At 43.4% G+C, this 25,038-nt stretch overlaps 1 protein-coding gene across 1 annotated transcript in view; it reads left to right on the top strand.

The window, feature by feature from the left end:
* Positions 1-25,020, top strand: part of dnah12 (dynein, axonemal, heavy chain 12) — a 45,248-nt gene extending 20,228 nt beyond the window's left edge. The window contains 33 exon segments of the mRNA XM_048241044.1: positions 2-180; positions 1,042-1,234; positions 1,852-2,013; positions 2,203-2,397; positions 2,793-2,926; positions 3,241-3,403; positions 3,495-3,575; positions 4,080-4,256; positions 4,758-4,889; positions 4,997-5,086; positions 5,215-5,355; positions 6,003-6,244; positions 6,555-6,702; positions 6,954-7,099; positions 7,702-7,916; positions 9,354-9,546; positions 13,171-13,363; positions 13,566-13,738; positions 13,976-14,116; positions 15,025-15,183; positions 15,337-15,481; positions 15,589-15,739; positions 16,115-16,368; positions 17,066-17,206; positions 18,777-18,914; positions 21,847-22,080; positions 22,402-22,590; positions 22,703-22,806; positions 23,302-23,506; positions 23,848-23,985; positions 24,146-24,237; positions 24,410-24,477; positions 24,709-25,020. Of these exon segments, the coding sequence (XP_048097001.1) occupies positions 2-180; positions 1,042-1,234; positions 1,852-2,013; positions 2,203-2,397; positions 2,793-2,926; positions 3,241-3,403; positions 3,495-3,575; positions 4,080-4,256; positions 4,758-4,889; positions 4,997-5,086; positions 5,215-5,355; positions 6,003-6,244; positions 6,555-6,702; positions 6,954-7,099; positions 7,702-7,916; positions 9,354-9,546; positions 13,171-13,363; positions 13,566-13,738; positions 13,976-14,116; positions 15,025-15,183; positions 15,337-15,481; positions 15,589-15,739; positions 16,115-16,368; positions 17,066-17,206; positions 18,777-18,914; positions 21,847-22,080; positions 22,402-22,590; positions 22,703-22,806; positions 23,302-23,506; positions 23,848-23,985; positions 24,146-24,237; positions 24,410-24,477; positions 24,709-24,902 (5,310 nt within the window). The 3' untranslated portion in view covers positions 24,903-25,020.
* Positions 25,021-25,038: the final 18 nt, after the last annotated feature.

Below are 25,038 nucleotides of genomic sequence, written 5' to 3'. Positions count from 1 at the left end.
GCTTTCTGAGGAGGACCTGAGGAGCCTGCTGTTTGGAGACTACATGAACCCTGAGGTGGAGGAGTCGGAGAGGCTGTATGCTGAGGTGCCGTCCATGGAGAGCTTCAGCGAGATGGTGGAGCACTGCCTGGAGGAGTACAATCAGACCCACAAGAACCGCATGAACCTCGTCATCTTCCGGTAACTACCACACCAGGGGGCAGCCGTGGCCTACTGGTTAATGCTTCGGACTTTTAACCGGAGTGAATGTTATTTAGCAGACAATTGTATCCCTGCCAGTTCGAACCCCGACCAGTAGGCTGAAGTGCCCTTGAGCAAGGCACCTAACCCCTCACTGCTCCCTGAGCGCCACTGTAACAGGCAGTTCACTGCATCAGGATTAGTGTGTGCTTCACCTCACTGTGTGTTCACTGTGTGCTGAGTGTGTTTCACTAATTCACAGATTGGGATAAATGCAGAGACCAAATTTCCCTCACGGGATCAAAAGAGTATATACTTATACTATACTTCTACCATTCTGCTATTCCGTTAACCATACTGATCCCGTATAGATAGATATGTAATTCTCAATTTGAATACATATGAACATATGTATTAGCATATATCAGTTATTTTGTTCATGAGTCTTGAATTATTCCCCATATTGTGGTGAATACTATGTATCAGTTTTGCCATGGAGGCAGTAGATGCTACTCAATACAAAATTAACTAGCCATTGACTGACCAGAACCACCATAAACTGATTTTGGTGCCACCATGAATGATTTTATAATATAGATGGTGGCACATAGTCATACAGGGTCATGATGCAGACGTAGAATTATACTTTCAGTGTCACAGTGACCCACTAATGAGAAATGCAGAACATTAAACCACATATTGGAATATTGGGCCCAATGCAGAACATTAAACCACATATTGGAATATTGGGCCCAATGCAGAACATTAAACCACATATTAGAATATTGGACATAATGCTCTATTCCACTTTTTCTCAAGATGAAGGCCAACTGTCCTCTCTTCTCTGTTCATCTTGCTAAGCTACGTGCTGGAGCACCTGTCCCGCATCAGCAGGGTGCTGAAGCAGCCGGGTGGGAACGCGCTGCTGGTGGGGGTCGGCGGCAGCGGGCGCCAGTCCATCACTCGCCTGGCCACCTTCATGTCCGGCATGACGCTCTTCCAGCCTGAGATCTCCAAAAGCTACGGCATGAACGAGTGGAGGGACGACCTGAAGGTACGAGATTCGCAAGAACGCTCCAGTGTGACAGCCTGAGGTGGTAACTGACTGTCTCAGCAATATATTTAGGTGGTAAATGACTGAATATGACATACTACTAACTAACTGAGGTTCACTGAACATGGAACACTAACGGAGTGTAATCGTAGGTAATGTCATGTATGAAAACTAGTGTTGTTAGGCAATACTATAAGTGCAAGTCCAGGGCAGCTGAGGTGTGGCGATGACATCATCGATCACGCTAGCAGGATGTCTTGGTTTAAGCTGTCTAAACAAACTCAAACGGGCTACGGTTTCAGATTTCTCCACTCTGAGACCAGGTTTCAGAAAAGTGCGGTTTCGGGCAGTGCGTTTACAGGATTCGTTTGGACGCTCGGCCAAGACGAAGCAAAACCTCTGCGTTTAACCTAAAAAGTGTCTCCTTGTGGACAGGCCCTGAGATGGTAGCAGACTCTGTCTTGGCTCAGATCTAGTAGATCTGCTGAATTAGAGCCAGGTCCATTCCACTGTCAGACACTGTGAACTGTCTGGAAATTAGCCAGCTTTGGGTAGTCCGTTATGGAGCTGGAGCCAGTATTGGTATTTGGAGCACTGATAGGTGGTGTTTCTTACAGCACCTGCTGAAGAGCGCTGGGGTGAAAGGTCAGAAGACGGTTTTCCTCCTTACTGATGCCCAGATCAAGGAGGAGGCCTTCTTGGAGGATGTGGACAGCGTCTTGAATACAGGGGAGGTCCCAAATTTGTTTGCTGTTGACGAAAAGCAGGAAATCATGGAGGTAAATATGTTCAAATACATAATAATAATAATATAGCATTATAATCATAATAAAATCATAAAATATCATCCATCCTCCTATTTCTATATACCCAGTGAGAGGTTTTATATTCTCAAAATGATACACAACAGATTTACACTGATAAAAACAGTTGGCATTCACTTGAACGTTCACCTCTTTGTCTCTTAGGCTGTTCGACCCATTGCCCAGGCCGGCAACAAGAATCTGGAGTTCAGCCCTCTGACGCTGTTTGCCTACTTTGTGACTCGGTGTCGGGAGAACCTTCACATCGTGGTGGCCTTCAGCCCGATCGGTGACGCCTTCAGGAACCGTTTACGGCAGTTCCCTTCCCTCATCAACTGCTGCACCATCGACTGGTTCCAGGTTTGGCCGTGCTAATGAGCCTCGTAATTCACGTCTGATGTTTCTTAGGGTGACTTCTAGCGAACTTCCTGAGCTGTGAAGGTTGAAGTTGTGTCTTGGTGAGAGGTAACACTCAGCTGGGCATTATTGCAACCTTCATGGGGTGATTTGGGGCCTGCAAACCCTCTCTCTTCTCTTCCATCTCCATGCCCCATTTAGAACTGTAGTGCCGTATAAAAACACACCTATTCCCTCTGTTTATGTACACAACACAACACAACACTACACAACACTACACAACACTACACAACACAACATTAAACACATTAAAAGGAACTATTGTGTATTCTGCAAAGCCTTGAAATACCATTGTTTGTCCTGTCCACTTTTTGTGTCTCTCTGTCCTGTTCTATCAGCCTTGGCCAGAGGAGGCGCTAGAGCGGGTGGCTAACAAGTTCCTGGAGACTCTGGAGATGACTGAACAGGAGCGTGAGAAAGTCATGCCCATCTGCAAAACCTTCCACACCTCTGCCATCAACCTCTCCCACAGGTGTGTGCATGAGTGATGCCATTTGAACTATTCATGAAATCAGAGGCATGTGTGGATGAATAGTACACTTTCTCAAGTGTTTTGCACAGAAACACAAATTTCTCTGGAGCATTAGCCTTTTTATTCTTTCTAACTATAGCATTAGTCAGTATATAAATGAATATTTATATCAACAGTCTGTACAGACACATTTCAGCTTTCATGAAATGTCTGAGAAACATCTCACATCATCTTACATGGCCACCTTAGTGACCCAAAAGTACTTTCAAAATGGCGTTAGCTTACGTTAAACACCTGTTACTGTAAACCCCTAGATTCCTGTCAGAGCTTGGTCGCCATAACTACGTGACCCCCACCTCCTACCTGGAGCTCATTGCGGCCTTCAGGCTGCTCCTCACACAGAAACGAGACATGGTGATGAAAGCTAAGAAGCGGTACACCAATGGACTGGACAAGCTGGCCTTCGCCGAGTCTCAGGTTAAAAAACTGCCACAGATCCTTTAATGGCAATGCATGTGTGTGGATGTGTTTGGGTGACTCACTCCTAACCCGGCAAATTGCCTGTCAGGTGGGACAAATGAAGAAGGAACTGGTGGACCTGCAGCCCAAACTGAAGCAGGCTAAGATCGAAAATGCAAATATGATGCAGGTTAGCCTTGATTTCTACTCAACAGACATTGTTCCGTAAAAAAATATATATATATTATGGGGGAAGCTGTGGTGCAAGCAAATCAAATTAGGGAGTTTTTCCTCACCCCTGTTACTCATGGGCTCTCTCTGAATGTTTAACACTCTGTTAAGCGCCAAGAGACATGTGTAATGTTTTGACGCTCTATAAGTGAAATTAAATGACATTGATCACATTATGGTCTATCTACCCATAGGGATCCGGGTTTGATTCTGACCTGGTGTCATTTCCTGATCCCAACCCCCATCTCTCTTCCACTTCACCTCCTGTCTATCTCCAATATCCTATCAGTTAAAAGCAAAGCAGGTCCAAAAAAAAACTTTTTGAAAAAAAAAAATAATAATAAAAAAAATTGCTGCTTGCACTGCTTTTTTTCCCAATTATTTTTGAAACATTTTGGTAAATCTGTGGTGATGTCCCATTGGTTTCCCCTGGCACCTGCTAAAACTCCCTCTGCTATGGCAGGTGATCGAGGTGGAGTCCGTCCAGGTGGAGGCCAAGAGTAAGGTGGTGCGTGTGGACGAGGAGGCCGCCACGCTGAAGGCCAACGAGGCCCAGGCTCTGAAGAACGAGTGTGAGAGTGACCTGGCCGAGGCCATCCCTGCTCTGGAGGCTGCCCTCTCCGCTCTGGACACCCTGAAGGTCAGTGGCGGAGTTGTTGAAGGTCACAGTGAAGCTGTGTGGAACTAGCCAGACTAGTTCTCATTGAGAATTGGTTAGGATCCTATCAGTTAATTTTCGATTTTCAAGTTTACAAGCAGTTGTTTGTTCTTCTTTTGACGAATTGACAATGTCCAGGTCATTTGATACTGACATGATTAGCGGCAGCCTTTGATTGTTTACAAAAGTACATCAATGATGCTCCTCTATTTGTCATCGTATAAAGCCCACCCCATATGAAATAAACAGTTGTGATTGGCCTATCCCATTGTGGGTGGGTGGGTGGGGGGTTCAGTGGCAGAGGGGCCAGACCATTTTCACAAAGTGAATTGTGTCTGGTCATACCAGACTGGTGTAGAGCAAATTCTCTGTCAATGGCACAGTGAATCCTTCAGTCGGCTCTGGGCCTGGCCTGTTTTTAAGCCCACTGGTGACGTGAAGTGACCTTGTGCAGGTGAGCTGAATCGTTATTTCATTCCAAAGCCCTCAGACGTGACGATCGTGAAGTCGATGAAGAACCCTCCCTCAGGAGTGAAGCTGGTGATGGCCGCCGTGTGTGTAATGAAGGATATTAAGCCGGAGAAGATCAATGATCCTGCAGGAACTGGACAGAAGGTGAACACACACACACACACACACACACACACACACACACACACACACAGAGGACTCTCTGATGATTGTGAATTACTGTTCTGAGGGAGTTGTGATTCTTTCAACAGATTCTTGAATACTGGGGTCCAAGCAAAAAACTTCTGGGAGACATGAATTTCCTGCGTGATCTGAGAGAGTATGACAAGGACAACATTCCTGTAAGCCCTCTCACACTCACACACAAGAAAACACCCCATATGATCATTCATAGGCCAAACACACTGTCGTAGAGATCAACAGTGAACTGTGTGTGATGTCTATAAAGTTATGTGTTATGATGTGACAGGTTCCTGTGATGAGCAAAATCCGCAGTGAGTACATGACCAACCCAGACTTTGACCCTGCCAAAGTGGCTAAAGCCTCATCTGCAGCAGAGGGCCTTTGTAAATGGATCAAGGCCATGGAGGTGTACGACAGAGTGGCCAAGGTGCTGTGACCAGCTCTCCTCTCATCTCCATTACTACCTATGTCTATAGTGTCTGCTATTCTGTTAAATGTTAGGGATGTTCAGCAATTATTTATATTTTTCACATGCCCACACCCCTCACTCTGTTTGCTTTCATCTTCATCTCATATCCATTGGCATTATATCTGCATTACACTATACTATGTACTATCATTTTTAATTAAATCATCACAGGATAGCACAGGAGATTTCAGACAGCTCAATGCAAAAGCAAAACGAAATGTGATATTCCTTCCTTAACACACCCATCTCTCACCCCTTGGTGACCCCCTAACCTCACAAGCACCAACAATTTCCTGTATGAATGAGTTCAGTGTTATCTGTGGTGTGTTTTAATAGCTATAGTACTGACATAGTGTCTGCTATCTGTCCTTCTGTCCTGTTCATTCACTCTAGATATGTGTGTGTGTTTTATGGGGTGACAGGACGAACAGGACCTCGACACAAAGTGGTCATTATGTGGTTTCAGTGGCAATTATTAAGAATATTTGGACCTCAGAACTTTGGGATGGCCGATTTAATTACTCATTACTCCCCCGCACTTCTCATTGTGCTTCTCGTCTTGCTCTCCAGTCCTCACTCACGTCCCTCACCCTCTCTGCCCTCAGGTGGTGGCCCCCAAGAAGGCCGGCCTGGTTGAGGCCCAGCAGTCCCTGGCCACCACCATGGCGCTGCTGAACCAGAAGCGGGCCGAGCTGAAGGAGGTGGAGGACCGCCTGGCCTCGCTGCAGCGCACCTTCGAGGAGAAGACCGAGGAGAAAGCCCGGCTGGAGCACCAGGTGGACCTCTGCGCCCGCAAACTGGTCAGGGCCGAGAAGCTCATCGGAGGCTTGGGAGGAGAGAAGACCAGGTGCGCAGCCACAGTGACCTCTCAGGAGTTATCATGCCATCATCTAAAACAAAAATGGAAGCTGTTGAAGTTTAATTAGCTATTTTTCTTTTCATCTTATAATTTGCATATATCTTGGTCACAGAGTGTTCACATATAGAGCTTGAGTGTTAGAAGAATTAAGATAGCCTTTTTATATACAATCTGACCTAATGTCAGGTCAGATTGTAAAAAAGGCTAACAGCATAGCCTATAGTTTGTGTATTTGGCGTTTAATATGTTTTGGTTTTACATACATATATCTATTATTGCTCTCCTCTGTTACAAATAGATGGTCCAAGGCAGCAGATGACCTACAGAACATATATGATAACCTGACAGGAGATGTGTTAATATCAGCCGGAGTCATCGCTTACTTAGGGGCGTTCACAGCAGGCTTTAGACAGGACTGCACCAGAGGCTGGACCAGGCTCTGCAAGGTACAGCGTCCGGGCATTCAGTTTTACATTGTCTGTGCACTTTTACGATCCAACTAGTGTCAGCGTTGCTGGAAATTGTGAGAAAACTCAATCATGCTCTTATTCAAGTGCTATTGTCTCTGGTGAAATAGGAGTAGATGTGGTGAAAAAAGGATTTTGTAAAACATCCATTTATCCGAGGGTGCATTCAGTGTATTGTCGGTGATTTGAATCTTCCAAACGTGAGATTACTGGGTTTTCTTCCCTCTCAGAGTCAGGACATCCCGTCCTCGGACGACTTCTGCCTGAGTAAAACGCTGGGAGATCCCATTAAGATCCGGGCCTGGAACATTGCTGGCCTGCCCACCGACAGCTTCTCCATAGATAACGGGGTCATTGTCAGCAACTCACGGAGATGGTGAGTCATGCCTCAACACCAGATAACACAGAAAGGTGCAAGAAGTGTTTCAAAGCAATTGTCAAAGCAACAATGCCATCACAAATATATAAAAGATGGCAACAAATACATAGGATGTTCTTTCATTTAAACAGCAATGTAAAGCAAGTATCATTTTTTCTTTTGATGTAATTAAAAAAAAATGATGAACAGATGATAAATGACTGATAGTATCCCTTCTTCAACACACATAACTCAGCAAAAACTGCACCATGAACAAATAAAAGATTATTTAAAAGACAAAAACACTTCTTTAGGGGGCGCTGTGGTGCGAGAGGCTACAGCGCCAGTACCACGTATGGGCCCAAACCCACCCCGGGACCCAGGTTCAAATCTGACCAGTGGTCATTTCCCGATCCCACCCCATCTCTCTCTCCCACTTACTTCCAGTCACTCTTCACTTTCCTATCTGAATAAAGGCAAAAAGCCCAAAATATACTTAATATTGTTTTTAAATAGCAATGCAAGTACCGGTATCATCTAACTGTAATTAAAAATCTGAAATGCTGAAAAAGTGATAAATGAATAACTCCACTCCCCCTGTGTCCTCTCCTTCTCCACAGGCCTCTAATGATCGATCCTCAGGGGCAGGCTAACAAGTGGGTGAAAAACTCGGAGAAGGAGAACAACCTGAGCGTGATCAAGCTGACCGACTCCGACTACATGCGCACGCTGGAGAACTGCATCCAGTTTGGCACCCCTCTGCTGCTGGAGAACGTCGCCGAGGAGCTTGACCCCTCTTTGGAGCCCCTGCTGCTCAAGCAGACCTTCAAACAAGGTGCCTCTTGGTGGTTTAGTATAGACCCTTGCAACAATAAAAACAAAAACAATGCTTGAACGTTCTATTTGGGCCCCAATCTACTTCCTCTACATTAAGATAACATATGGAATGTTAAAAAGGAAGTCTTGTGGGGCCAACTATGATGCTGATAATGGAACTCTCTTGAAAGGGTCCATAGAACAGGGTTCCCACGGGTCATGGAATTTCTGGAATATCGTGGAATTTTAGAAAGTCTATTCCAGACATGGAAAGTCAGGAAATGTTATCATTTTTATCATTTTTTATCAAATTCATGGAATATCAGGATTTTTTTGTAGCAGTTTAAAATGTACTTTCCAAAATACATTAATACAAATATATATATATCCATGCATGTGTATCTGCTAATTAGCTTTACTGCTTGAGTAGCCCAACTGTGTTTATTCAATGCCTGTTTATTCATTCATCTCCCAAGATTCTTGACCACTACGCGGGTGCTCTCAAATCATTGGTCGGTATAATTGTACTATTCATTATATAGTAAGTCATGGAAATTCAGTTTTTTTGTCAGGGAAAGGTCATGGAATTTTATATTTGACTTAGAGTGGGACCCCTGACAGAAGCTCATAGTGTTTAAGTCAAAGTTTATTTGGTATATATGGGGCTATTTTTTTAACAAGCCTTGGTTGGGAACTTAGGAATGAAGAATTTGGAATCAGAACAGGGGTGTTGAGGGTGTGATAATTCAGAATCAGGACACAATGACACAAACCAGACATCATCCAATCAAATTCTGCTCCCAGGCAAAAATGCCTTTCCTGGTTAATACTATCAACGTTTACTATTATAAACCGATAATGTTATGTCTGTAACATGAGGAGACGCAAGTGTACCTTGACCCATACACACACAGACAGGACAGGAAGACTCAAAATGTGACAAAGCAGGCTTTAAGTAGGCAATATGTCTCACACTCAGACATGTGAGAGTGTAACATGTTTCAAGTTTATTATTCCAGATCTATCACAACAGCACGCATTTTCCCCAACGTTCCAGAAAAATGCTATTAAAGCTGAAAACAGTCAATCAAGATACACTACTAGAGTAGACCTATCTGAAAACACTCTGTTTATTAGGCCTTGAGAGTTATGCTATCATTGTAAGTCTAGAAACATTTCGGTTTTGAAAAAAAAGATCCTCACGGATCTCAAGCAGTCTTAATAGACTGTTTTAAATCTGTTTCTGGAGGGTTTCCGGTTGAAACGTTCAAAACCAATGCAGATTGTACTTTGAAATGAAAATTAATCGGACTTCAGCGCAATGCTCTGCAAAATGTCGACTTTTTTTTTTATCTTTGTTTGTCCCCAAGTTACCATTAGCTCAGTGTTGTTCTTCTGTGCCACCGAAAATGCCTTAGGAACGCACCTGTTAATAAAGCATCTTTACTTGTGGTAGGGGGTATGGACTGCATCAGGCTTGGGGAGACAGTGATCGAGTACTCCAGCGATTTCCGCTTCTACATCACCACCAAGCTGCGGAACCCTCACTACCTCCCCGAGCTGGCCACCAAAGTGTCCCTGCTCAACTTCATGATCACCCCAGAGGGGCTGGAGGACCAGCTGCTCGGCATTGTGGTGGCCAAGGAGAGGTGCGGAGCAGTCACACAGCTATGCACACACACAAACACACACACACACACACACACACACACACACACAAACACACACACACACACTCTCGATGGTGTTTTAAGCCCCCACAGTCGACTTCAAGGCAGCACTGCGATCGTCGACTTCAAGGCCCCTAACCCTTATCTTAACCCTTGCCTAACCCTAGTGCCTTCCATGCAGCGATGCCTGGAAGACGACGTTAGGGGCTTAAAACTCCAAATGCCGAAAACACACACACACACACACACAGTACTTCATATTAATTTTGTGGTAAATTCTATGACCTCACAAATTAAATTTTTCATGTATACCACTGAAAAAGTAATCAAGAATACAAGGATACAAGGAAGTTTATTGTCACATGCATATAGTTACTGGAACTATGAAATGCAGTGAAATTATGTCTCCCTTACCAAGGAAGAAACCTTGGGCAGATCCACGGCTCAAGGGGCTAACCCAACTGCCAGGGGTCTGGTGTGTGTGTTGGGGGGATGACAGGGGAGATGGGATAGTGTGCTGTATCGATCATTAGAGGATAGTGTGCTGTATAGTGTGAGTTCAGAGTTCGGATTAGCCTGGCTAGCGCCACCACTTCTCAATGAGACGTGGTCTGGGAACCAAACGTTCATTTTCTCGTATTTGAAAAAAATGCCCAGATCCGTTTATTGGGTGCCACGGGTGTCTATCAAATTCATCTGTGCATAGCTCATCATCGTCTTGCTTTCCCCCCTGTTCTGTGATTGGTTCCCTATCTCAGGCGAAAATTTGCTCCATGGTCTCCAGGCTGCCTTAGCAGCGTGAATCAAATCGCGCGCAAGGCAGCATGGGAACACCCAGGCTAAGTTCGGATGGCCTGGGGATAAAAACTTCTCCTGAGTCTCTCGGTTCTGGCTTTGTGACTACATAGGCGTCTTCTTGATTTCAGCGGTAGGAATAATCGTTAGGATGAGAAAAGTCCTTCAGAATCTTTTGGGCTCTTAGGAGTACTCTTCTGGAATAGATATCTTGTAGAGCAGGGAGTTGAGTTCTTATAGTACGTTCAGCTGAGCGCACTACTCTCTGCAGAGTACTACAATCTCTAACTGTGGAGTTCCCATACCAGGTGATGATGCTACTAGTTAGAACCATGTTAAGTCTTCAGTAATGTGGACACTAAGGTATTTAAAACTTGTGACTTTCTCTACAGGTTGCCGGCTGATCATTAGTGGGGTGTAGTAGTTCTGCTGCTTCCTTCTGTAATCCTCTACCATTTCCTTGGTTTTATTGATATTCAGTGTCAAGCTGTTAGATTGACACCACTGTGCCACCTCATCAACCTGATCCAAGTAGAGCTGTTCATTGTTGTTACTAGTCAGGCCCAAGATCACTGTGTCATCTGCAAACTTGATGATGGAGGTATGACTACTGTTGGCTTTGCAGTCATGTGTGTAGATGTTGTACAGCAGTGGACTCAAAACACAGCCTTGGGGAGCACCAGTGCTGATGGTTAATGAGTCAGATGTCAGACCCCCCACTCTAACCACTTGTGAACGGTTGGTGAGGAAGTCAAATATCCAGTGACACAGGGTGGTGTTCAGTCCTAAGGCCTTCATCTTTGTGACCAAGGTGAGAGGTACTATCGTTTTGAATGCTGAACTAAAGTCAATGAACAGCATCCTCACATAATTCCCATTCCCCTCCTCCAGGTGAGTTAAGGTGGTGTGCATGAGGTTTGAGATGGCATCCTCTGTAGACCTGTTGGCTCTGTAAGCAAATTGGAGGGGGTCGAAGGAGGCAGGGAGGGATGAGCAGATAATGTTTTTCACAAGCTTCTCAAAACACTTTATCACTGTAGACGTCAGGGCTACTGGGCGGTAGTCATTCAGATATGATGGACTTTTGTTTTTCGGTACTGGAACAATAACAGACTGCTTGAGGCAAGTAGGAACTATCTCTTGAGCCAATGATGTGTTAAAGATATAAGTGAACACAGGAGCTAACTGAGCAGTGTAGGATTTCAAAACCCTGTTAGAAATTCCATCCGGTCCAGCAGCTTTTCTACAATTAACCCTCCTAAAGGCATTGCTCACATCGACCTCAGAGACACAGGAAGGTGCATCCTCATTTGCTTCACATGCTGCAGCTAGTCCAATATAGTCTGTGTTTTTTCATGTCAAAGCGAGCATAAAAGCATTAAGTTCATCAGGGAGGGCTTTACTCACATTCATCATAGTAGGGGACTTTCTTTCAAAGCCAGTGATGGTTCGAGTCCTTTCCACACTGGTGCTGGATCACCCTCCAAGAAATCAGCTTCAACTTTGTCTCTATAGCCGCTTAGCATCTTTAATAGCTCTAATGTAAACTATAAGATGCTGCTTTGTAATCCGTCATATCCCCTGAAATAAGCCCAGCATTATAAGTCATGGTGCATGTCTTTAATGCCGTTCTCACTTCTCTATCCACCCATGGCTTCTGGTTAGGGAAGCTTCAGATCTTTACAGTTGGGATGATGGAATCAGGTAGCATATTGATGTAACTCAATGATACTTCCGTAAACTCATTTATGTCAGCAGAGTTTGTCTTGAACATCTCCCAGTCAACGTTGCTAAGGGCGTCCTGTAGCCTGGCTTCCGATTGGTCAGTCCAGCGTTTGACCTCCTTCGTCACTGTGGGGTCCGTCTGACTTCTCTGTTTGTACATAGGCAGTAGGAAAACAGAGGCATGATCTGATTTTCCGAAAGCTGGTAGAGACTTAGCTTTGTAACTGTTCTTGAACTATGTGTAGCAGTGATCAGAGCAGTGAATGTGTTGAATAAATTCAGGCATGGACCGGTTCAGATGTACTTGATTGAAATCACCGGCCACAATAAGCGCAGCTTCAGGGTGCGTGTGTTGTTGTCTATTTAACACTTACTGCAATTCTGAAACCGCAGCATCTGTGTTGCCTTGTGGAGGAATGTAGACAGCGTTGAATATTACCGAAGCAAACTCACAGGGCAGGCAGAAGGGTCGACAGACGATCGCTAGATGTTCTAGATGAGGCGAGCAGGACTTTGAGAGAACGGTGACATTTCTAGGATCACACCACTTGCTGTTCGTCATGATGCAAACACCACCACCTTTCGATTTTCCAGATTCCTCAGTCCTGTCAGAGCGAGCAGCAGAGAAAAACTCCACCTGAGTGATGGCACAGTCCGGTACAAGTTCAGTTAGCCATGTCTCAGTAAAGCATAGAATGTTACAGTCCCTGATGTCTCTTTGAAACTGTATCCACGCTCTTAGTTCATCCATCTTGTTCACAAGAGACTGGACATTGGCTAGGAGAATGCTAGGCAGTGGAGGCCTATGAGCTCTATTCCTCAATCTGTTTCGGGCCCCAGCTCGTTTTCCTCAGTGTTTTTTCCTTCTGCGCCAAGATGCGTCTCCATGGTTCCCTGATGCATCTCGGAGAATCTCAGTCGGCCAGGTAGAATCGTCGATTAAAACATCCCGAAACAAAAAAGGCAATTCATTTCCGATGTTTCTGAGTGTAACGCCATCATACGTAATCAGTGCAGTGGAAAAGTGCCAATCATATCCAATTATATCATATGCCATTATATTAAATTGTATCCCATTGCCAGGCCTGAGTTGGAGGAGGAGAGGAATGCTCTAGTCCTGCAGTCTGCCGCCAACAAGAAGCAGCTGAAGGAGATCGAGGATAAGATCCTGGAGACACTTCAGTCCTCAAAGGGCAATATCCTGGAGGACGAGAGCGCCATCCAGATCCTTGACTCGGCCAAGATCATGTCAAATGAGATAAACAAGAAACAGCAGGTGTGTGTGTGTGTGTGTGTGTGTGTGTGTGTGTGTGTGTGTGTGTGTGTGTGTGTGTGTGTGTGCGTGTGCGCGCGTGCGTGCGTGCGTGCGTGCATCTGAGAAATGTGATTGTGTCCAGTAGTAGTCTTAGATGGCTCTGTTTGCGATACATTTTTCATTCAGCAACATTTTCCGTTGGCTCTTTTCCCTGTAAATCCAGATAGCCGAGAAGACCGAGATCAAAATAGCCGAGTCGAGAGAGGGCTACCGAGCCATTGCCAAGCATTCCTCCATCCTCTTCTTCAGCATTGCAGATCTGGCCAACATCGACCCCATGTACCAGTACTCCCTCAACTGGTTTGTCAATCTCTACATCAACTCCATACAAGACAGGTGAGTGTGAAGTCATCAAATCATCCAAGCACATTACCACAGTGGTACAGATGTTTAATTTACTGTTTATTTTTGATCATAAATTGTTTTGCCTGAGATACTGCTACATCACAGATGTCCAGTGTTTGGTTTTTAAGCATGTTACTGTTTGCATTATTTTTCGTTCCCGTAAAAAAAATCCAGTGGTGCTCTGTAGGAACTGTGAGAATTTCTTTAAATTTTGATTTCCTCTCCCAGCAATAAATCCAAGATTCTGGAGAAGAGGCTGAGGTATCTGATTGACCACTTCACCTACAACCTGTACTGCAACGTGTGCCGCTCGCTGTTTGAGAAAGACAAGCTCCTCTTCTCATTCCTGCTGTGTTCAAATCTGCTGCTGTAAGTCACCTCTTAAAGGTCTGCCACTCTCCTCACCATTGTTTTGTAGGATTTTGGTGACCGTGGTGGTGGTCTAGTGTTTAGGGATCTGGCCTTCCAGGTGGAACCTTAGAGGGTTGTGAGTGTGCCCCTGCTGTGCCACTGACTGGCACTTAACCCCAAGTCGCTGCTGAAGGACTGTCCCTGGAGCTAGTTTCAATCTATGTCACTAATAGATAAAAGCACCAGCTAAACAACAAATAATAACTAAATCCTTTGTGACTTTACGTTCTGGCAGCCATGTCAAAAAGAGCTGCACTGAAAAGAAAAGTGTTCTCTGGGTCCCTGGGCTCTGTGATCAGCAATTTTCAAAAATGTGTTGAAATGTGGGGAACACTGCCAGCAGCAAGAAGCAGCAAGATATTTGGACAATGTGTACAGCATCCTCAACTTGGAGAATATTTGCCTACGCACCACTCTGGCGTAATGTCTCAGAGCGCGCTGTCCATGGCATGCTTCAGGGCCTGCATATTCAACAAAATTTCAACACAGGCCCGGATGACTCATTCCAAACCCTGGAGTTTCTGTCAAGTCAAGTCTTTTCCACACATACATGTACCCCAGATTAGACTTTGTTAAGTCTATTTTATATGAATGATATTTGTTGATTGATGTATTACGCCCCATTCACATTGCCAGCCACTTTGCTAGTGGTTATTTCGCCTGTAATCGCTGAATTACATGAACATCCCATGGTCTTTTCTCGCTAGTTGCTTGCAGTCCGAGTGGGGCTTTTTTTATTTGTTTATTTATAGTGTTCATGCCGTTAAAAGTTCAATCTATTTTACATAAATGTTATTTACTGATACATGTGTTATGTTTACGGTGTTGATGCTTTTTAAACTCCTCTTGTGTTCTGTGTGGTGAAGAGCGAAGAAGGAGATTGAGTACTCAGAGTTCATGTTCCTGCTCACGGGTGGAGTGGGTCTTCAGAACGAGCTGCCCAACCCAGACCCAAGCTGGCTGCAGGATAAGAGTTGGGATGAGATCTGCAGAGCCAGTGAGCTCTCCTCCCTCCATGGCATCAAGTAAGAGAGAGAGAGAGAGAGAGAGAGAGTGTGTGTGTGTGTGTGTGTGTGTGTGTGTGTGTGTGTGTGTGTGTGTGCATGCTTGCTCTGCTCCCTCTGATTTCATATGTGTTCATGTTAGAATTCTTCCATATCTTCTCTTTTCCATTGTAGAGAGAGTTTTACCAGAAACCCAGAAGGTTTCCTACTGATTTATGATAGCAAGGAGCCATACAATGTCCCACTGCCTAGTCCCTGGGCAGAAAAACTCAATGACCTCCAGAAAATGATTATACTACGCTGCCTTAGGCCCGACAAAGTAAGAAACTAATTAAAACGTTTATTTGAAAATATGCTGTACTCTATGACTATGTTGAATTCACACACCTTTGTCTGACTTGTCTTTTTTCTAAAATAAAAAAAAAGATTGAACCAGCCATCGCAAACTATGTGACTGACAAACTGGGTAAGAAGTTTGTTGAGCCGCCTCCGTTTGACCTGAGCAAGAGCTACGTGGACTCCAACTGTACCATCCCCCTGGTCTTCGTGCTGTCCCCCGGGGCAGACCCCATGGCCAGTGAGTGATTAGCAATATAGCTTAGTGCTCAGCTTTTATTTCTATCCTTTTTTAAAAAAATAAAGGTAACACATTTTAATGCATAATGATAATAATAATTATTATTATTTATTTATCACTTATATTTATTAATTCCATTATTTCACCCAAATAGAGTCTTCACTGGTCAGAGTAAATAATTGTGACAATTAAACAAAATACTTGAATGCTAATTGAAAGCTTGAGTTCGGCCTTCTTGAACTCTCTCTTTCTTCCCCTCTCTTTCTCTTCCTCTCTCTCTCTCTCTCTCTCTCTCTCTCTCTCTCTCTCTCTCTCTCTCTCTCTCTCTCTCCCCCCCCCCCCCCCCCACCCCCACCCCCCCCCTCCCCCTCCCAGGCTTGCTCAAGTTTACCAATGACAAGAACATGGGCGGCTCCAATTTCAAGTCCATCTCATTGGGCCAGGGCCAAGGGCCCATCGCGGTGCGGATGATCAAGTCGGCCATGAAAGAGGGCACCTGGGTGTGCCTTCAGAACTGTCACCTGGCCGTGTCCTGGATGTCCACGCTGGAGAAGATCTGCGAGGACCTGAGCCCAGAGATCTGTCACCCTGACTTCCGCCTGTGGCTCACCAGCTACCCCTCCCCCATGGTGGGTGTCTTGTCAGCACCGCATGGCGGTGCAACACACATACAAATGTCTCACCACAGGTGTTTACATGTTTTGTTTTGTTTTTCTCACATGTTTACAAGTTAATGTTAAAGCTGCACTATGACATAACAACACTATGCTCCGACAGAACAACATAAATCAGCCGGTTTTAGAAAAAAAAAACACACTTCTACCTCCACCTAGAGCCTGTTATTTGTTTTGCAAAAATCCACAGCTCCTGGTTCTTCTGGTCCAATCAGAGCAGGGCTGTGTGAGATCTGACTGTCAATCACAATCTGGTGCAGTCTGGTGCGCACTGACGAGCACAAACTCGATGAGAGGGTGCTCGGTGGTAGTGGGGGAGGGGCATGAGAGTTGTAAACATTCAAAAATGTTGGCTCCCCTCAATCTGTCAGACTTGCCAACTGCAGCTTTAAGGACTTGGTTGGACAAATTAAGAAATAACAAAAACAAACAAACAAGAAATTCCCACTGACACACACATGACGGAAACGTCTGAGGTGCCTGCAGTGTTCATAATGAATAGAAGTCATAAAATGGAACCAGCAAGGTATACCCCCCACCTTTACTAAACTTAAGTCTTGTCAGAGTATGAGATGGAGCTTTTTTAGACACGCACACACACACACACACAGACACACACACAGAGGCCTTGAATGTGTGTCCTGTGCCGCAGTTCCCCGTGACCATCCTGCAGAATGGGGTAAAGATGACCAATGAGCCTCCCACTGGCCTGCGGCTCAACCTGCTTCAGTCCTACCTGTCCGACCCCATCTCCGACCCAGAGTTCTTCGCTGGCTGCCCTGGCAAAGAGCTGGTGAGTAAATTAACAACATGTGCCGTACGTGTGCCACATGTGTCCTTCCCAGGGTTTAAATAAAGAACCAATGGTTAATTAAGAATAAACTATCTTTTAATAATTCCTCAGACATGTGGGGTCCTTTATGTTTTTTCATTGTTTTGAATACAGTAAGCATTTATTAAAGGTTATCCTATACCAGCCAATTATGAATAAGGATTATTAGAGTGCATGAAAATGCAATCTACTGTTATCCGATTTCTTATGCTTATTTTTCTTCTACGTATTTGTGCGTTTAATTCAGCTTCAACCGTTTGACGTAGAAACTTTGTTCAAACTGCGTTGCGTAGGTCTTACTTAGGTGACTTCAGCTATGTATTTTTCAACTTTGTAACTTTTATACTTTTTGAACTATTAATTAAAAACTACTAAAAAATTCCCCATAGACTTAACATTGGCGATTATGACATCACAGTAGGGCACTTAAAATCCTATGCCAAGTGTTCCGGCCACCTCCAGCAACTGTCTGTCTCAGGCTTTAAGCATACAATCTGGCTCTATTAAATAATTTGACCATTTAAACTATCCAACTATTTAACTTTTCAACTATTCCAACTGTCAGTTATCATCAACTATGCCTCTAGCCTACTATATTAAACCACCACCTACCTAACAACCAATTTAGCAACCATTGAAATTAAGCATCTATGTCAGTTTCCATAGCAACCAACATGATTATACTAGCAAACCACTGTAGTAACTCCTTTATTTCTGATAGTAGCTACCATGGACACCTAGCAACAACCTAGAAACGACTTCAAGTACCCTAGCAACAGCCTAGCAACCACATTCACAGTTAAAACCTAGCAACCAACATTAACTTAGCAACCAGCATAGCAACCAATTATAACTACTCTAGCAACAGTCAGTTGTCATCAATCTTGACTCCCGTCAACTGTTTCCTCTGCCCACAACTGTTTCAAAAGTAAAACTCCTCACTACAATAATTCCATTTTAAATAATTTAACCATTTTAACTATCCAACTATTTAACTGTTCAGCCTTTCAAACTGTCAGTTGTCATCAACTATAACTCCTGCCAACTGTTTCCTCTGCCCACAACTTCAACTTCAAAAATAAGTCCTCAATACAATAATTTGCTATAAAATAATTTAACTATTTTAACTATTTAACTGTTAAATACCATTCCAACTGTAAGCTGTCATCAATTATGGCTCCCCGCCAGCTTTTTTCTCTATCTGACCTCCATCTTTTTAGACAATATTATTTATACTTTTTAGACAATATTCAACAATATTTCATTCAGCAGCCATTTTTGCATTTTCATGCACTCGTAATTCCCTGGAATTACATTCTCTAGTTAAAGGTTATGATTCATTATAGACCCTTTCAAGAGAGTTCCATTATCAGCATCATAGTTGCCCCCACAAGGCTTCCGTTTTAACATTCCATATGTTATCTTAATGCAGAGGAAGTAGATTGGGAACCAAACAGAATGAGTTCAAGCATTGTTTTTGTTTTTATTGTTGAAAGGGTCTATATTTAATCGTGAATGTCTGTTTTTCCAGGCATGGGAGAAGCTCCTATATGGTGTTTGTTTCTTCCATGCTCTTGTCCAGGAGAGGAAGAAGTTTGGACCTTTGGGATGGAACATCCCGTATGGGTTCAATGAGTCAGATTTGCGCATCAGCATAAGACAACTACAGGTACAATTTTGTTGCATACCGAGTTCTACAATGAAAATGAAGGTTTTCTGTTCAGTATCTCTTTCACTCTGTGTATGAAGTGAATATCCAAATACTGTACCACTCATATGGTATGAATTGTTGGTATGCAGTGTATATTACACAGAGGTGGAAAGTAACGAAATACATTTACTCACGTTACTGTATTGAGTAGTTTTTGTGTGTATTTTGTATTTTTTAAGTAGTTTATAAAATCGGTATTTTAAATTTTACTTGATTACATTTTGAGTGAAGTATTGTACTTCGCTACATCAAAAAAATCCCATCCGTTACTTGAGTAAAAAAAAAAAGTTAAGACTGACGCCAACGGAAAGGGAGAGAAAAAAATCTTCTAAACCAAAGATTGTTAAGGAGAGCTCCCCTTTAACAATCTTTTGCCTAAAACCACTAGCCTATTGAGTAATGATCAGCATGTAGCCTACAACAGGACATGAATCAAGCTGGCGCCATGCAGTCTTTCTGAAAGTGATGGAGCTGGATCATGAGATGCATCAGATTAGCCTAACCTATGAAAGTGTATTTTCCGCTATTCCAATCGGTTGTCTCAGTTCATTTTAGCACTAATGATTATGGAGATATTTAAGCAAACACCATGGGATTTAGTGTTTTGACGTTTGTGCTCACCTTTCTTTGGAAAGAAGTTTATTAGCAGTTGTTGTTTCCCCCTCATTTTGATGTCTCTCTTTTTTCCTGTTTTGGCCTTTGTTTTAGTAACCTGACTTGGCTTTCTTGGAGAAAGACATTGCACCAGCACCAAAACAATTAGCGGTCCACTACTAGCGATGCTCAACTAAATAAACAAAAAGATAGACTTCACCTTATGAATCGTGCAGGGGACTAAACCATTTAGCTCTTTAGCAAGGGAGAGTGTAGTGACCTTACACAGTTTTCACTATCTTTTGTATACAAAATCCAGTCAGTCAAACTTTAAATTTCGCCTGACATTCATTTTGACATTTAATTTGGAAGTTAAAATATTCAGGTAAAATAAATATATATGGTGGAAATAAGTATTGAACGCTTATTTATTTTTTTTCAGTAACTAGCCTAAACTTCCAGCGAGTCTATTCTTGAAATTTTCACCAAACATTATATTAACACACATATAAAAAAATCCAAACATAAGAGTTTTGTGTATTAAAGTGGAATGATACAGGAAAAAAAGTATTGAACGTGGCCTACTGAAATTTCTTCAATACTTTGTGGAAAAGCCTTTGTTTGTAAAGACAGCTTCAAGACATTTCCTATATGACAAAACTTATTAGTTGCAGTATCAGGTGTGATTTTGGCCCATTGTTCTAAAACAGATTCAGGGGCTCCCTCTTCCCTCAGGGGAATCCTGATCTTTAGTTACTTCCAGAACTATTTGCTATTACTATTACTATTGGCTGCCTTCAAGTCTTTCTGGAGCTTTCTCCTCAGTGGTCCTGGTTCTTGAATTGACTATCCTTCTGACTCCCTGGTCAGAAATATTATGAGGAGATCCTGTGCATGGCGGTTGATGATGCAGTGATGTTTCTTCCACTTGCAGATAATGGCTCCCATGCTGCTTTACTGGAAGATTCTTGATGTTTTGAAATGCATCTGTAACCAATTTCATTGATGTTTTGCAACAATAAGGTTGCAAAGGTCTTGGGAGAGCTTTTTGCTTTTATCCATCATGAAATGTTTCTTGTGTGACACCTTGGTAATGAAAAACCTTTTATAGTCCATCGACATGGTGGCAAACTAACCAAGCTTATATTAATTTGCAGATAGAAAGGATAACTACTCTCTATACAGATTCCAGCTCGTTCTTCCCTTTCCTTGCCTTAGTGGTTTTTTCTTAGCTTGTTCAATACTTTTCCCTGTGTTATTCCACTTCATTACATGACTCTACTTATGGAGTTGTTTGGATTTTTTTGAGTGGATTACCTGAGTTATTACTAATGCCTGGTGAAAATGTTGTGCCCCCTGTATTCCACTTTTCACAGGCCCTCTCCTCCATTGGGGCCCTATACTTCCCACTTTCCCCCCCAGTGCGACACCCTTTAATCTGCTGAACCTTCTGCCCCGTTTCCAAATATAAAAAAAAGCTCTGCAACTCAATATTGGCCTGCCTGCCTCAGCTGCCTGTGAGGCTTTTCAGTTGTGCTGGATTACTGTTCACTGCAAGCGACCCAAGGATGAGTGCAACTAACTTTGAAAATCAACTACTGCTCAAACTTAAAGGAGAACTCCGTGATTTTTCACATAGATCTCCATTTCTCAACGTCCCCAGGCAAGTACCTCCCGCCTTCGGCCATATTGCAACATTCTTTTGGGCACTTATCGCGGCATCTATTTCAGCAGAAATGCATGTAATGGCGGCTTCACAACACCAATCTTGCTCCAGCAGCGAGATCACAACAGATGATTGGCACGATGTCTTCACAGCACACCACATGATTGGCTCAATGTATTTTACAACACACCACATGATTGGCTCAATGTGTTCACATGTCGACGCTTTTGCCGCTGAAGGGTTGTGATATGTGTAGACATATGATGTAGACAACTGCCATATTATGTTACATATTAACCCCATACATTACTATGGAGGATTTTTTTTTTGAGTGCTGTATCTCCTCATTAGAAAGTCTTTGGTAAAACTGGTTGTTCTGGTACCCCCCCCCCCCCAAAAAAAAAAAAAAAAGGTAACTAAGTAACTTTTACTTAAAGTATATTTTAAATGAACTACTTTTTACTTTTACTTGAGTACATTTTCAGATCGGTATTTTAACTTGTACTTGAGTAATATTTCATCAAGGTATTGGTACTTTTACTTGAGTACAATATTTTCGTACTTTTTCCACCTCTGATATTACATCATTGTATATGCATTTTAAACATCTTCGTTGGTGTGTTGCTGCAGCTCTTCGTAAATGAGTACGAGCAGGTTCCCTTTGAGGCAATCACGTACCTGACTGGGGAGTGTAACTATGGCGGGAGAGTTACCGACGACTGGGACAGACGCCTCCTCATGACCACCCTGGCTGACTTCTACAATAAAGACGTCATTGATCTTCCTCGCCACAACTTCTCCCCCAGTGGCAAATACTACGCCCCACCAAAGTCCATCTATGAGGACTATGTAGAGTTCATCAGGGTGAGCTTTCAACACACAACGGATAGGTTTACTTTCCTAGGTTGCTGTTTGTTGTATTGTCTTTTGCAAGCAAATCACAATTCATTTGATTTAGCCTATTGATAGAAAAAGCAATGGATACACATTTATTATGAATTAATAAGGTCTAATAACATAAATCTCTCTAACCTCAGAGTGTATACATAGTGAACCCTATCAACCCCTACCAATATGAATAATAACATAAATCAATCTAAACATAGTGAAATATGGCCTCTGAATCACCCTATCAAGTTCTACCGATATGAAAGGGAACTAAATGAACAACTTTTTGCATCCTAGAACCTGCCGTTCACACAGCAGCCGGAGGTGTTTGGGATGCACGAGAACGTGGACATATCCAAAGACCTTCAGCAGACCAAGCTTCTGTTCGACTCACTGCTCCTGACTCAGGGCGGGGGCGCAAAAGGAGGGGGCAGCTCTGGCGGAGACAACACCCTCCTGGAGATTGCCAAAGACATCCTGTCCAAAGTAAACCACGCCCGCCCACTAGAATCACAAGCTTTGATTTGTTTTTTCCACACATGCCATTTCAGTCACTCATTCACTGTGGTCCTACCCAACCCCTGTTTCCTTTGCATAGCTTCCCGCTAACTTTGACATCGAGGCTGCCCTCGCCAAATTCCCTGTCCGCTACGAGGAGAGCATGAACACGGTGCTTGTCCAGGAGATGGAACGCTACAACACGTATGTGGGGGAACGCTACAACACGTATGTGGGGGGGGAGATGGAACGCTACAACACATATGTGGGGGGGGGCTTGTGCAGGAGATGGAGCTACAACTGCACTTGCAGGAGATGGAGCGCTACAACACGTATGTGGGGGGCTTGTCCAGGAGATGGAACGCTACAACACGTATGTGGGGGGAGGTCCAGGAGATGGAACGCTACAACAACATATGTGTCCAGGAGATGGAGCCGGGGTGGGGCTTGTCCAGGAGATGGAACGCTACAACACATATGTGGGGGGGCTTGTCCAGGAGATGGAACGCTACAACATGTATGTGGGGGGTGGGGGGAGCTTTTTGTATAAACAGGCAAACATCTTTGGTCACACATCAATTAATATGAAACCAATCTGCTCTGTACACATCTAAGAAGCACACGGACAAGGAAATAAGGAAATAAACATGAAATAAGCATAATGTAAACAATAAACAAACCCCTCTTCCTCTTTTCCAGGTTGTTGGGCACTATCCGGCTGAGCCTCCAGAACCTCCTCAAGGCCATCAAAGGCCTGGTGGTCATGGATGCTGATCTGGAGGCCATAGCCAGCAGCTTGATGGTTGGGAAAGTCCCAGACAAGTGGGCCAAGCGCTCCTACCCCAGCCTCAAGCCTCTGGGCAGTTACATCACTGACTTCCTCGCCAGGCTTAAGTTTTTGCAGGTTAGAGTCATCATTTCAACATGTTGCACACTCTTATGTCTTTTTGGGTTAGAAAGCCCTTGGGAAGGGATGGTTGTCTTTAAGGCTGTTCAGTCTGCTACATGAGCGATGACATATTAGTATGAAGATGATTTGTCAACATTTTAAAAAGATATCTTTATTTGTATGGTTTGTATTGTATCCACCATTGCCAGTAAGAATTTAAGTAGTTGTTTGTTTTATTGGTGGTGTGTCAGCACTGTATCTGCCTGTAACAGGTCCTGCTATGGATGCCATACATTTTTGTCATACATTGCTCCTGTTCTGATAGTTGCATTTCCTCCTGTTTGCTGTCCTCGCAGGATTGGTTTAACACGTGGAAGCCCCATGTGTTCTGGCTGTCAGGTTTCTTCTTCACCCAGGCCTTTCTAACAGGAGCTATGCAGAATTATGCAAGGAAGTACTCCATACCCATTGACCTGCTTCGCTTTGACTTCCAGGTGCTGCATCCTGTAGTCTTAATACAGCCATTAAAGTAATAATTAGAAACATACAGTCATGTGGTTATGGTATAATTAAAGTAATACTAAGTTGCGAATGGAAGCTCAATCTTTGAAGCTTACATTCAAGTGTGTTGAAGTGTGCGTTGTGCTGTTGTAGGTGTTGTCCATAGAAACATCTGACTCCTGCCCTGAGGATGGGGTCTATATTCATGGGCTCTTCCTAGATGGAGCTCGCTGGGATAAGAGAAGGTGAAATTGCTGTACTGCTTTTTTAGTTTTGAAGGAATAGCAATCCAGTCAGTTTACAAAATACTGTTAAACCAGCATTTAGTTTTTATGTGAACCAATTACCTTTTGAAAATATGTTCCTTGTTGACTCATCGTTGAGTGTCACATGTATTCCATTCCTGTATGTGTCCAGTGGAGTCCTGGCTGAACAGTACCCCAAAGTGCTGTTTGATTCAGTGCCTATCATCTGGATCAAGCCCAGTAAGGCCAAATAATTGTGTTTACATACTAATTTAGATTTTCTTGCATAGGAAAATGACATATACTACAGAAAAAAAGATATGGTTTTCCTACTACATTTTAATATTAGAAATGTTTAATTATAGAAATTATTATCTAAAACAGACATGTTTAATTAGCTGCAGTATGCAACTGCTCATTTAGTATGCAACTGCCTCAATTAGTATGCATTTTCTCTCTTGTGTTGTGCAGCGGATAAAAAGGCTTCCGAGAACTCCCAGGTTCAGTTTGTGTGTCCCCTGTACAAGACAAGTGAACGCAAGGGGACCCTGTCCACCACGGGCCACTCCACAAACTTCGTTATCTCAATCGTGCTACCCACCAGCAAACGGCCCCAGCACTGGATTAAGAGAGGAGTGGCCTTGCTCTGTCAACTGGACAATTAACCCACCTGCCGAGTCACTTTACAGATTAAACAGGCACTTTACGATCAAATTATCTTCCTTTAAGATTGTTTTTCCTCACTTTTTCTAATGTAGCGTTTATTAAAAGATTATGAAATGATCCATGACATCGTGTTGG

This window comes from Alosa alosa, chromosome 4, assembly GCF_017589495.1.
Source record: "Alosa alosa isolate M-15738 ecotype Scorff River chromosome 4, AALO_Geno_1.1, whole genome shotgun sequence".
Lineage (NCBI taxonomy): Eukaryota > Metazoa > Chordata > Actinopteri > Clupeiformes > Clupeidae > Alosa > Alosa alosa.
This window is presented reverse-complemented; position numbering and strand designations above follow the sequence as displayed.